This window comes from Impatiens glandulifera, unplaced genomic scaffold, assembly GCF_907164915.1.
Source record: "Impatiens glandulifera unplaced genomic scaffold, dImpGla2.1, whole genome shotgun sequence".
Taxonomy (NCBI): Eukaryota; Viridiplantae; Streptophyta; class Magnoliopsida; order Ericales; family Balsaminaceae; genus Impatiens; species Impatiens glandulifera.
In genome coordinates, this window is record NW_025919763.1 from 23,478 (window position 1) to 38,931 (window position 15,454).

Genomic DNA, 15,454 nt, shown 5'->3' on the forward strand with positions numbered 1-15,454 from the left:
AAGTGTGGGGTCGGAATTAGTGGTTGGTTTGGCGAGAATTTGAAAGTGTGAGATCACGAGATAGAGGTCGGGTGGTTTGTCGAGTGTGAGGTCGGAATTAGTGGTCGATATGATGAACATTTGAAAGTGTGAGGTCGGGTGGTGGGTGGTTTATCGAGTGTGAGGTCGAAATTAGTGGTTAATTTGGCGAGCATTGAAAGTATGGGTCACAAGATGGAGGTGGTGGTGGGTGGTTTATCGAGTGTGAGGTCGGAATTAGTGGTTGGTATGACGAGCATTTGAAAGTGTTAGGTCACAAGATGGAGGTGGGTGGTTTATCGAGTGTGAGGTTAGAATTATTAGTTGGTATGACGAGCATTTGTAAGTGTGAGGTCACGAGATGGAGGTCGAGTGGTGGGTGGTTTGTCGAGTGTGAGGTCAGAATTAGTGGTTGGTTTGTCGATCATTTGAAAGTGTGAGGTCACTAGATGGAGGTCGGGTGGTGGGTGGTTTGTCGAGTGTGAGGTTGGAATTAATGGTTGGTTTGACGAGCATTTAAAAGTGTGAGGTCACGAGATTAATATCGGGTGGTGGTTAGTGAGTGGTTTGACGTTGAATAAGAGGTATGTGATCAATTGTAATTGGTTGAAGTGATAAGTAAAAGAGAGGTTGGCTAAGATTGTTGAGTGGTTTGTCGAAGGATAGAGATATATAAAAAAGTGTGAGTCACAAGATTAAAGTTAGTGGGTGGTTTGCCGAGGGGATAAAGAATCATATGAAAAAGTGTGAGTCACAAGATGAGTGTCAATTGGAAGGTTAGTGGTTGAGTTTGACGAGATATAAGAGGTGTGTCATTAATTGAGGTCGACTAAGATTAGTGATTGGTTTGCCGATGAGATAAAAAAAATGCATATAATCATAAGATGAAGGTTAATTGAGGGGTTAAGTGGGTGTCGAGTGAATAAAATATATGTTAATATTAATTTTAAGATTAAACTTAATTTTTACGACCTAAAACTAATTTTAAATTAATTAACTTTGAATAATATTAATTTTATTTTAAATATTTATAAATAAATAATATTTTATATATATTTTTATCTACACCGAATTTTATTCTTATATCATTCAATTTTTTATTTCTTCATCTATTAATATTATATATAACTTATTATTATATAATATATTAAATATATTTTATTTAGTCTTAATATATTATTATTATTATTATTATATATAATCATAGAAGGAGGAGTAATTTTCAATATATTTTTTAAATATTTTAATATTTTAATTAAAAATATTTATTTATTTTTATAACGATAATTTTATTAATTATTATTTTCTATATTTACTTATATTATTAATAATAATTTCTATTTTATATATTATTTTTATTTTAAGTGTATTTTATTAAAATTGTTAATAATATTTAAATTAAATAAATATAATTTATCGTTTATATTATAAATATTTTTTATATTTTAATTAAAATTATATTAATTATACAATAATAACAGTACAATAATTTATAATACTAAATAATATTATTTATAATAAGTAAATATAAAAAATAATAATAATAATAACAATATTTTTAAATTCATATTTATATAACTTATATTATATTCTTCTATTATATATCAAACACAAAATTATAAATTATATACTATTTATATTATTTTTTATCATTTATACCAAACATCAATAACTTAAACAACTAATATTATCACATATTATTTATATATCATTACAATTTATACTTTTATCTAACTTATATAATTATTTTAAGTATAAAAAATATGATTGTGATAATTTTTATACATAATTAAATATAATTATTATTTAAAAATAATATTGTTAATTAAAAAATAATAGTCATATATAAATTAACTTATAAAATAAAATTATATTTCATTATTAATAAATTATATTTATAATTAATTATATAAATTATTGGTATTATCATTATTATTATTAATTAATACAACTTATCTAGATAATTTACTTATGAAACTAATTTAACATTCTAATTTAAATATTATTTTACTAAAATTATTATTATTATTATTTTGTTTGATTAAAATAATTAATATTATTTCAATATACAAATATTTATAATATATAATACATAAATTTTAAAATAAATATTAAATATTAATTAATATATAAATAAGTTTTATTTATATAATTATATAAATTAATTAAAAAAATCTATATAAAATAATGTAAATCATATAATAGTATTATTTATTTTAAAAATATATTTATACAATAACTATATTTTATCTTTTATAATACTCAATCCAAATAATAATTAAAAATAATTTTTAAAAATATGGGTTAATAATCTTTTACACATTTTACTAATTTATTATACCAAACACAAAATAATAAAGTATATAATATTTTTACATAATTTTTACTTACAACCAAACAATAATAACCAATATAATTTATATAAATGCTTATAATTTAAAACTTTAAAACTTATATATATAACTAACTAGTATGACTTACCAAACACTACTATAAATAATATTCTTTTAAACTAAATTCTTATTTTTTCATGTAAAATCTTAATTTTATAAAGTTATAAGTATTTAATTTGGAAATAAATTTTTGATTATGATTATTTAATAATTATAATCTTAGTTTGTTGGAAAAATGTAAAAAAAAAAGTTAATTAAATGAGAAGTAATTAACATAGAAGTGAAACATTAAACAACAGAATTTTAATGATGTTTAGTTATGAACATTACAGAATTTTAATGATGTTTAATTATGAATAAAGCTAGATATTCACTTAGAATAAAGCTAAGGTTGTCTATTTGTTTTGTGCAGGTGCATAAGACTATGTTATATTAGACGTGGTCTAAGCGGGCTAAATAGACGTGTTGCAAAGTTAGACGTGGAAGTCTAACTCCATTAGACGTTGAAGTCTAACTTCATTAGACGTTGAAGTCTAACTCCATTAGACGTGGTAGTCTAATGGGAAACGTAGTTAGACGTTGACATCTAACTCCTTCAGACAAGTCTAAAATGATACGTAGTTAGACGTTGTAGTCTAACAAATATGTAGTTAAACGTTAAGGTCTAACTCCATTAGACGTGATAGTCTAATGGGAAACGTAGTTAGACGTTGGCGTCTAACTCCTTCAGACAAGTCTGAAGTGATACGTAGTTAGACGTTGTAATCTAACATATATGTAGTTAGACGTTGAGGTCTAACTCCATTAGACGTGGTAGTCTAATGGAAAACGTAGTTAGACGTTGGCGTCTAACTCATTCAGACAAGTATGAAGTGATACGTAGTTAGACGTTGTAGTCTAACAGATACGTAGTTAGACGTTGAGGTCTAACTCCATTAAATGTGGTAGTCTAATGGGAAACGTAGTTAGACGTTGAAGTCTAACTCCTTTAGACAAGTCTGAAGTAATACGTAGTTAGACGTTGAAGTCTAACTCCTTTAGACAAGTCTGAAGTAATACGTAGTTAGACGTTGAAGTCTAACAGATACATAGTTAGACGTTGAAGTCTAACTCCATTAAACGTGGTAGTCTAATGGAAAACGTAGTTAGACGTTGGCATCTAACTCATTTAGACAAGTCTGAAGGGATGCGTAGTTAGACGTTGAAGTCTAACTCCATTAGACTTGTTAGTCTAATGGAACACGTAGTTAGACGTTCTAACTCCCTTAGACTTGACAGTCTAATGGAGAACGTCTAATGCCTTGCTTTAGCAGTCGTCTGAAGTTAGCATACGTCTACCCACGATCAACTAGTTGTCTGTTACTCTGCTCCACTCACTCCTATGCAGTCTGACAAGCCAGCTAATTGTATCCAATGAACAAACGCCACGTACGCAAATGTCCTTCCAATGGTTTGTCCAGTATAAGACAATATCAGAGAGGATATTCGGCGCACTACTAGTTCGGTACGACCACGATCCATTTGCTCGGAGTCTGTTGTACTCTTGTACTATGGGCGGCCTTCCAATGGACGGTTTCCACGTGTCCATGAAGAAGATTCGATCGTTGATGTCCTTCTACTACAAATAGATGCTCAAGGACAACAGACGAATCAATGGATCTCAAACAACTGAATTTATAAGTTTACTCTTGCACTTACTGATTTCTTACATCATTCAAGCTCAAGAGATAATGAATCAAATTACTGTCTAGCTGTGAGAATATTGTTGATAATATTGTAAGTTGAATAGAGGTTGTTCTGTTCAACAGAGTGTTGCCTAGTTCAGTAAACTGTATTTGATTCAAACAATTTAGTGAAATCCTTCCGGCTGGGGAAAAAGGGGTGACGTAGGAGGGTTTGCTCCGAACATGCATAAACAACTTCATGTGTTCTTTACTTTCTGTCATTTATCTTTCATTGGTTCAAAGCTTCAAATCCAACGAACACTTCCGCACTTGAAATCGTTTCAAGAGTTTGAAGAATTTGTGAAGAATATAAACAGATTTTAACTTTTAACAGAGTTAAAATCGAATCGTTTGTCATAAGTTGTTATCAGTAGTCAAACCCTAGTCTCTATTATTAGCACCGATTCTATCATAGTTTTTAGACGGTTGTAAAAATACTGTTTTTAGTTTCATCTACATGCATTTAGTTTTTATAATATATTGATATTGTCTTCCTCTTTTAATAGTTACAAAAATATTTGTTTTTTGATTGAAGAACTTGGAAGAATGATTTTACTAGTTCTACACCCAAATTGGCATTTGGTCATCTTCTGTTCCAAAGTTAGGATAGATTTTTTTTTGTCAAACAAATAATATATATAAGATTTATTCTATTATTTATATTTGGCTTATTCTACCTAAATCGCATTTTAGGCTGTTTTTGCTAGATTACCTGAACAGTTATTGCTTATCAATAAAGTTTATTAATATTTTTGTTTCTTATTAAAATGAAATTACTTTGGAAAAAAAACAGTTTGTATTTTTAATTTATTTATTCTTGTAATTAAATTTTATAATTATTTATTTATTTACTTCTTTTGTTAAAATTTATTTATTTATGCGATTATTAATACCGGTGACCTATGGTAAAAATGTCATATTTTATTTCCGATTTACACAATAATGTTTTGATTTACGGACTATGAGCAATGTCATAAATGTGGGGATACTAATCTCCTGAAAATAATCAAGGTTAAAAAACTAGCATGTATTCCGTGCATTTGCACGAGTAATAATATAAAAAATCGTGAAAAAAATATTACGGTAAAATTTTTATGGGCGGGTCAACCCACAATCCGACCCAAGTATCCATTTACTCTCACATATATCCAAATTAACCACAGCTCTCGACCCGACAATCCAGACACTTTAAAAATTAAGCATCATTATATATATATAGATTCGTTAGTTAAAAAGTTGAACTTATATTGTTAAAATGTCACGCGTTTATCAAATTTTGGGTTGAATTTAAAATATAAAGTGTTATTAGCCTAGTTGGTTAAAAGGTTATACTTGTATTGTTAGGTTGTAAGTTTGAACCATACCTATAGCATTTTTAATTTTATTTTTAACCGTTTTAAGTTTATGGGCGGGTCAACCCACAATCCGACCCAAATATTCATTTACTCTCACATATATCCAAATTAACTACAGCTTTCGACCCGGCAATCCGGACACTTTAAAAATTAAACATCATTATATATATATATATTGCAATAATGTTGTTTATCTTCAAAATAATTATTAAACAAAAAAAAAGGTTAGTAAATATTTTATTATGATTTTTTTTAGATAGGTCATTGCTTAGCATTAGAATGTTTTATATTTGAGAAAATAAAAAAAATTATGAAATTCTTAATTATAATATTATGCTTTGTTTGTGAATTTATTTATTTATGATTTATTTTGACAATTTCATGCTTTAATTTTTTCATTTATGTTTTTTTTAATCTCAAGACATTTTGACTATGAAACTTGGTTGAATAGGGATATGGAAATAAGGATTTTGAAAATTTCAGTTTAGGTCATCACTTGTAGTTTTGTAATTTTTTCAGTGATTAGATTTTTTTAACTTTAAGAGTTGAGTTATGAGATATTTGAAATATTCAAATAAATATTTTAGGACAGGTATACTTGACCTTTATAATTTTCAAAGTTTGTATTTTGACTTCATCAGTTTTAGTATGCATTTCATTATTATTATTATTATTATTATTGTTTTGTGTATTTTCCACAGGCTGTTTAGGATATTGAACAAACAAGGATACTTGACAAATTTTTAATGGGTTTTCTACTATGGGATTTTAAATTGTATGTATTTTTTCAAACAAATAAATAGGCTAAGCATAAAACCCAAACTAATTCTTTCACCAATTTTTATTTTGAATTTGTTCTAACATTTTTTTTTTTATAAATTGAATGCAGATTAAACTAATATAGGACGTAATCACTATGCACCGACATAGTGCTTGTAATTTATCTCGAACTTAGAATAATTTGATCGAATCGAAAATTTGACAATAATTAAATGAACTCAAGCAAACAAATTTATATGAGTATGTTAATTGAAACATAAATTCAAAATGTTGCAAAGTTTGAAATATGACACCATGTGTTAATGGAAACTAAATTTTTATTATGGTAGATCTAAAGCTAGACATTTTGAATGTAAAGTAGAGAATATTGATAACTAATTTCTATAGGTAAAAGAACCCAAATTTAAGCAAATTTTTTAATGTAAACTAATTAAGAGAATTCAACGCGTCAATTAATTAGAAACGTAACAATTAAATACATATTAATTACACTCCTAATGAGCTCAAAATTATTTGGCGCCACAATTCGGTTCTTATTCATTATCTTTTCAGTAGTTTAAAATGTTGTTAGTATGTCGTTGAAATATAAATAATAATTTAATTAAAAATATATTTTTTATTCGATTGTGAGACAATAAGACATTTACTGAATGTAGAGCGCGAAAAATATCATAACGGATAAATAATTTATATTTAAAAATTTCCAAAATTTAAGCAAAAATTTAAATTTAGACAAATTAAGAGAATTCAACTCGGGTCAATTTATTCGAAATGTAATCCAATTAAATACATATTAATTACTCCCCTAATCAACTCAAAATTATTTGGCGCCACAATTCGTTTTTTTTATTATGACAAAATATTGTTAATAGACCCAATTTTTTAAGCTTATTAATAATCATAAAAAAAAAATATTTTAAAATAGATTTATTATGAATATATGATGTTAATATTGTAAAAATGAAAAAAATAATTTTTTATATAATTTGGAAGTGTAAATGTGAAATGATTTGTAACAAAAAAAAATTAAAAATTCCATTTTTGATACCAAAAAATTCAAAATAAAAAATATATGGTCACCTTGTATTAATGTAGGTTATTCTATTTTTGATTTTGTTATGGTTGAAAGAAAGACTAAAAATTCAAAAAATTCAATCTTGTAGATTTTTACACATCCGCGCCTATCCTTCTCTCTCTCTATCTAGAACCCTACCGCCCAACCATTACTCTCTCTCTCTCTCTTTCGCCTCTTCTCACTTCAAATTCGAGACGGCGCGTTCATTTGAAGTGCTTACAATCCACGCATCCCCAATCCCTATTTTATCTCCAGAAATCCGAATCTGTAAACCTATCTCTCTCTCTCTGTTCCCCTTTCTTGATCTCTTTCTCTCTACACGATTCAATGAGGAAGGGTACTAAGAGGAAGGTTAGTCAAAGAGACGAATCTAAATCCAAACCTGAAGCAACAACCACCGGTAAGGAGCCTGTTGAGAATAATGAGGAAGCAAATACTTCCGCAGTAGAAGACATATATAACAAAGAAGAAATCAAGGCAAATAAACCTGCAGATGAATCGAGAAAGCCTGTTGGAAGAGTTAAGGGTATTAAAGTTAAGAAGTCGGAAGTTGAAACTGAGTACTTTCCAGACAAGCGCAATTTTGTAAGGATTACTATATTATTTTCTATGATTCTTACTTTGAATATGTTGATGATTGTTGTCAATAATTTGTTATTCAGGAAGATCTATGGCAACATGCTTTTCCAGTTGGGACAGAGGTAGGTTTAGTTTCGACTATTCTCTATAGATTTTAGTTGTTCATTTGTTATTGATATTGTTCATTTCATTTGTCAGTGGGAGCTGTTGGCTAAAGTTTATCAATACAAGTGGGATTTCTCAAATCTTGAAGTGAGTATTCTTTAGGGTTGATATATTTTTCTTGTTACAATGAAATAGAGTACCTATAAGTAAATATTTGAATAACTTCTTTTCATGTCAGAATGAATTTGAAGAAGGTGGAGAGCTGAATGGAAAGAAAGTCTACCTGTTTGGGTGTTCAGAGCGTAAGCACCCGTTTTAACTTGCTCTCTTAAGCCTGGTTCTACTTAAGTGTGCATTAGTAATCTTCATATGGTGGCGAGGAACGTGGGAGAACTGTATATATGTTGTTGGGATTACTTATTTGATGCACCCGCTCTTCACATGACACACTTTTCTTTTTGTTTTTGCAGCTCAATTTATTAATTTCAAGGGTGAATCGAAAGTAACATATGTACCTGCTGTTGTTGCTGTAAGTTGCTGTTTTTATTGTGAATGTTATAGATATGAATACTGATGTGTTTTTTTTTGTTTTAACCCTTGATTTAAAAATATATATATTTATTCTAGCTGCATTTGGTGAACTTTAGCCATTTGTTTGTTTTGATTAAAAGCTTGTGAATCTCTTGTACTGTTCTAGGTGCTGTCCATCTTTTGATATCTTAGGGTTCAGACACTTCTTTCCCGCTTTGTTAATAATATTTGAAATACATGTGTCTATATTAAAATTCACGTGCTTAAAACATGTCTAAACAGAACCAATTGGATGTTATGATAAGACATACAATGCTTTGTAATTGATGCCTAAACAGAACCAATTGGAATTAGATGGTTACTGCTTATTTTTTTTATACATATTCATATACTTATAATCTATCTAAATATTAGTGTGGTTAATTCCTGTTGACATAAAAGTTCGAATATTATCAGGTAATTTACTTGTTAATATTCTCTTTATATGCTAATAGACAACTTGTTTTCTGGAAAAATGAGCTAGTTTAATACCATTTCATTGGAATAAGGGCATTACTTAGTTATTCTCTGATTATAGACAATGATCTTTAACCATTGTTGATAATCTAAGTTCCATATAATTAGTTTTCCAATATTTATCAGTAAATTCTGATTTCTTTTTAAAAAGAGATTATTGTAATTCTGTGTTATGTATTTATTAAGTTTTAATAGTTTGAATTTATTCATACTATTGTACAAGCTTTATAAGTTTATTCAATTTTTTGTTTTTGTTTATATCAATAAGTCATAACACTCCTGTATGATTTATATCACTTGGAGTCTTATTAAGTGGAGCTAAGTATGGGGAGTTTATGATATATGGTGATGTTAATTAATAAGCATTCTTAAGGACTCCCTTCATTCTTGTTTTATCTTTCCTGAACAGGTTGTATCTCCTTTCCCACCATCTGATAAAATTGGGATTAAATCAGTCCAAAGGGTGGAGGAGGAAATCGTGCACATGAAACACATGAAGATGGATTGGATTCCTTACATTCCCTTAGAGAACAGGTTCTGATATTAATATGTATACACAAGTTTATTTAGCTGATCAAGACAAAAGTTGCATATTGGATATATATTAAAGTTTTGCTCCATCTTCCTGATGTTCTTTGGCAATCTCAATGCTTGCAGATATTCTCAGGTCGAAAAACTGAAATCACAAATTTTTATTTTGAGTTGTGAGCAGAGGAGGTAATATAAATAATTTTTCTTATTTTCGTTTATTTCAATAATTCTTATGATTGTTTCTTTTCTTCGTTGAAATTTTGGGTTACTTATGCTGATGTTGGTCACTTCTTAAATAGGGCTTGTAGTGATCTGACCTTTCTATGATTTGTTTGTGTATTTATATTGATACTATACCGAAGAAACATGAATGTTTGAGGTGGATAGCTCGTTTTTTTACTTATTTAGGTAAATGAGAATTATGTAAAAGAAATATCTTTATGACAAAGGATTACTGAAAATTTTAATTTAAGGGTGCTAGTAGGTAAATTGATATAGAAAGAAAAAGCAGAAATTAGAAATGTTGAGGAGAAGAGATATTAGGAGCTATGACTCTAACTTCATTCAGTAAATAAGGGTTTTCATTTTTTTTGGTTTATCAAGATGAATTATAATGCAGTGAATGATATTTGTACTGTAACATTATCTCCAACTTCTTCCTTCTGTGGTAATTACTGAGAATATTCCACATCAACTTTAAAGCATCCATTTACAACATTTCTCAGTTTTATATTTAGATGCTTATGTTGTTGCCTTTCTGTGAAATACTTTGCTCAGTTTCAGTTGATTTGTCCATTTTTTTGGAGTGTAATAATGAAGACAACTTACTGATCAATCATATGAAATCTCTAATGTAGGGCTGGCTTAAAACATTTGAAAGAAGATCGTATAAAGAAATTTGAATACTGCCTCCCTTGTAAGTGTTTTATGATTTACCTTTGCACACTTTTATCCCATCCTTTTTAGTTTGAGTTATGTCTTTTGTTATTTATGGATATAAAATACATTGTAACTATATTTCTACTACAGATCTATACAATCCATTTAAGGAAGATGAAGTTGACCAGGAGACAGTTGTGGATATCATTTTTCCAGCTGAACCGAAACCAGTGAGTTTTTTTATCCTTTCTATTCATGGTTTTCACTTGTCATCTCCATGTAAATATACATGTGCATTTTTGCAACCACAAATTGCTTAAACTTTCATAAATATGTCTGTTTTGTAGGTATTCTGTGAATTTGACTGGGAGCTTGATGAACTTGAGGTGTAGTTTTGTGTCCCATACATTCTATCCTTTCACATGACATAATGAAGTTTTAACATCATATCCTCTGTTATATAGGGTTGCAACAAATTATTCTTTTATCCAAACTTTTGCAAAATTAGATATTTTAATTTAGGGAGTCTGTTATCCACTAATTTGAAGCGTTAAGTAGCCCTAGTGTGTATTTCTCAACAAAATAACTGTCATATGTGTCGTTTGATTAGCTACATATCCATGACACTCTTATATTATGTTAGGTTTGAAAAGAATATGGTTGTGTACTACTTTGATAGATGTGTACATTTATTCCAGATCATTCTCTGGATCTAGATGTAAATCTGCCAAATTTCTGAATATTTAACTGTTTTCTCTTCTGAATCCACATACATATGAGATATCTGTAAAAAAAAAGGGGTTTCCAGATGGACTCATGTTCAGTTGGTGCTGATAAAGTGAAATGTGAGAACGAGAAGTAGGACTCCTCTCTTCTTTCAACTGCTTTACATGTTGCATCTTATTGTAACAAGAAACTGAAAAAAGATATAGTATTATAGAACTTTGGAGAAGATGTGGAAGACTTAGCGAGTTTCTCTCTCCTTCTTTATCTTCTTCAAAAGCTAACTTGATTTCAAAGGTCATGATTATTTATAGGCTAAAACTATATTTTCTAAACAATCTATTATTGAATCCTAATAACTATATTGTCCTATTCAGTTTTCTCTTATTTATTGAAACTTATATAAAATCTACAGGAATTCACTGATAAGCTGATTGAGGAGGAGGAGTTGTCTGAGGATCAGAAAGACCCCTTCAAGGTAAAGTCCAGATAAAACGCAGACCATCCGAAGTTACTGTAATGACTCTCTATCTTATTATGTTTCCTTTTTTTTATGTGGTAGAATTTTGTGAAAGAGAAGGTTCGAGAAGCAAAGAGAGCTAATCGAGAGGTAATTCTTATACAATTTATCATTGCTTAATATTATTATTGGTATGGGTAGTGAAATGAATTTGTGTGTTATAATATTGTGTAGGCTAGAGAAGCCCGAAAGAAAGCATTGGAAGAAATGAGCGAGGATAAAAAGGCTGCATTCCAGAATATGAGGTTGCTCAAGTTTTATCCTGTCACAAATCCTGATGCGCCTGATATTAGTGATGTCAAGGTGAGAAATCAGTTATTTGGATAACTCAATTGTTGGTGTTAAAAGAAAACAACCCACATAAATAAAACAAGACCTTTGATATCTTTTTGAACATCATATGTAATTTATGAAATTGATTATTTGTTTAATTTTAAAATCGTGTTTTCTTGGCAGGCTGCATTTATAAACAGGTACTACGGAAAAGCTCATAGAGTTTTCTGAATACTACGACGACGTCGAGGGTTGGAGCTCTATATACATTGGAGAGGGGTATAGGACGAGAGGCAGATGAAAACATGCTTCATTTATCATCTCGTGTCTTTATCCTTTTATCTGTAAACTGATATCCGAAGAAGAAGTGAGAAGGGAAAATAGTAACAGTCAGCAGTATCAGCAACTTCTAGTTATTAGTTGGTAATATTATTGTTGTTATTCTTTTATCTCAATTAGGTTTGAAGTTTTGATGTTCCAAATTTTGGCAAGAAGTGTTCCATAATTGGAGCAGATATTTTATTCTACTTGTTAAAGAACCATTAACAAGTTCTTTCTATCTACACAACCCACATTGCTCCAACTTAGAGATAACAATTCTAAATTCTTCATTTGATCTTGCTTTACTGATGGTTATTTATTGTTTTTAATGAAACCACTTTATTGATTTGATTTGGGTTCAATCAGATGAAAAATTGTTAATTACAATTATTTTGAAATAAATTGATTTGCATTTCCTATTTAGATTTGGAAATTATTTATAAAATGTTGTTTTTAAATGGGCTCAGTTGATATTATTTATGATTTAACTGTTGGAAAAATTGAGAGTTTTTATGATATTGGTTTGTATAAATTCTAAAATTAAGTTTAGGAAAATGGTAAGGATTTATTTTAAAAACAAATTTTATTAAACAAATTATTATTAAATAAATAATCGTAATAATTCTTTACTTTTTAAAATTAAAATAGAATAATTTATATTTACACAAGTAGTTTTCAATATCAAAATGTTCATCAAGATTATCATCAAATATAACACTATTTTATTCTATGATGAAAATTTGACAAATTATTTGAGGAGGTCACTTGTTTTAATTGCATCAAATTACATACATTTTCTTAATAAATCAAACAGAATTGAAAGCTAGAACCACCCAAATGACAGAGTAGACAAACTCTAATATTTCTATAATTTGTTTTAATTATTATACTAATTAATTCTTATTAAATTTAATTAAAAAATATATAAAAATCAATTAATAAATAATATTTAAAAAATCAAAACAAAATAGTGATCTAATTGTTAAAATTTTCAATACGAAAATCCAACTGTCACAACATCGGTTGGTGATTACTATAAAAATGAACTCATTTGAGTAAAAACGATGTAGTCTTTAATTAAAACAAATTGAATAAATTAAAACAAATTGAATAAACCAATAAAACATTATCGAAAGAATTCTAAACAACAATTAAATTTACTTTTAATAAGGATTAATATATAAAAAAGCAGAAAAATATCTTACTGAATGATCATTTATATACAATAGAAAATGTGAGAAATTCAATGATGAGAATATACATGGGAATAATGATAAATTTAAGAATGTGGTTGGAGCAATTTTTCAAATTTAGAACTCTCCTAATATTTTATCATTTATAGAACTCTCCTTTCCTTATTTAATTATATTTGAAACAGCCATTAACTTTTTAAAATTGATTTAATTTTTTATTTATTTTATTATTATTATATAACCTAAATATTTTCTTTCTTTCTTTTCTTCATAAGACGCGTCCCAAATCAGCCTCTGTCGGAGCGAATGAGACCTCGAGTGATCGATAAAGTTGTGGGACAAGATCATCTTCTCTCCGAAAAATCATTTATTCGATCATCTGTAGACTGCAATCGTCTACCTTCTGGGGTCCTCCCGGTACTGGTAAGACCTCCATCGCCAGAGCCATAGTTAATTCATGCTCCTCATCCTACAGATTCGTTTCTTTATCTGCCGTAACCGCTGGAGTTAAGGACGTTAGAGACGTTGTAGAAGAAGCCAGAAAATTGAGAAAGATGAAGATAACCAAAAGAACTGTTTTGTTCATAGACGAAGTCCACAGGTTTAACAAATCTTAACAAGATTCCTTCTTACCAGTAATCGAAGATGGAACTATAGTTTTCATGGGAGCAACAACCGAAAACCCTTCCTTCCACTTGATAACTCCATTGTTATCTCGATGCAGGGTCCTCACGCTTAATCCGTTGAAACCTAATCACATCTCATCGCTCATAAAGCGAGCTATAGCTGACAAAGAGAAAGGCTTGCTCATCGGCCTAGTCAAAGGATTAACATCAATTGAAGTAGATGAAGACGCAATAGAGTTTCTGTCATTAAACTGCGACAGAGATACCAGAGTCGCACTGAATGCCTTGGAGATTTCAACAACAATGGCATCTTCTCGTGCTACCGAATGCAGTTCCATATGCAGAATCGTTGTTGAAGATGCAAAAGAAGCGATGCAGAGTAAGCATCTAGCTTACGACAAATCTGGCGAAGAACACTACAATCTGATAATGACTTTACAATTTTCTTATACTTTTTTATTTTTTTTATTTTTCAGAGTTAAAATATTTTTTATCACTTTATATATATATATATATATAATGATACTTAATTTGTCTTGATTTTCTGGATTGAGAGCTTTGGTTAATTTGAATATTTATGAGAATAAAATGATACTTGAGTCGAGTTGTGAGTTGACCCAACTATAAACGTAAATTTTAAAAATAAAATAAAAAATGTTTTATATAAGTTTCGAACTTGCAACCTAGTTAGGGCTGTGCAAAACAACCAAAAACTGAACCGAACTGATAGCTTACCTGTTTTGTTTTATAAGTTTATTAGTTAACCAATTTTAACGGTTTCGGTTAATCCAGTTAACCAGTTAAACGGTTCGATTTTCGGTTGATTATTTTTCTACCAGTAATAATTTAATTATTTAAATATATTAGTTATTAGTTATTTTTGTAAATATTAGATACATTACAAATAATATTTAATAATATATATATTATTTATTTATAAATTTTAAATTATAATTTTTATAAAATTGTTTAAAAAAAATTCTAATGTAAATAACAATTAGTTTTATAGATAGAGACTGATAAAATATATTTTATGGTTACAATTATATAGTATATTATAACAATAGTATAATATATTATAACATAAAATAAAAAAGGATGGATAATAGCATAATAGGACAATGAAAACAAAGATTTTGAAAAAAAATCATTTAATAAATTTAATAATTAATTTAAAAAAATTGAATTATTGATTTGTAGTTAAACCCATTTAATCGACCAGAACCGATGAAACTAGTAGAAACAAAACCGGTAAAACCAATACCAATCGGTTAATTAATTTGTAAAATAAAGGTAAAATTAGATTTACTCG

General features: G+C 28.5%; 1 protein-coding gene across 1 annotated transcript; it reads left to right on the top strand.

The window, feature by feature from the left end:
- Positions 1–7,460: 7,460 nt before the first annotated feature.
- LOC124918443 (protein HEAT INTOLERANT 4-like) lies at positions 7,461–12,561 on the top strand. The gene is made up of 14 exons (XM_047458593.1): positions 7,461–7,930; positions 8,008–8,046; positions 8,123–8,176; positions 8,268–8,331; positions 8,500–8,558; positions 9,486–9,610; positions 9,734–9,793; positions 10,465–10,523; positions 10,637–10,716; positions 10,834–10,872; positions 11,625–11,687; positions 11,772–11,819; positions 11,904–12,032; positions 12,186–12,561. The coding sequence occupies exons 1-14, from the start codon at positions 7,673–7,675 to the stop codon at positions 12,231–12,233; spliced, it is 1,125 nt and encodes a 374-aa protein (XP_047314549.1). The 5' UTR covers positions 7,461–7,672; the 3' UTR covers positions 12,234–12,561.
- Positions 12,562–15,454: the final 2,893 nt, after the last annotated feature.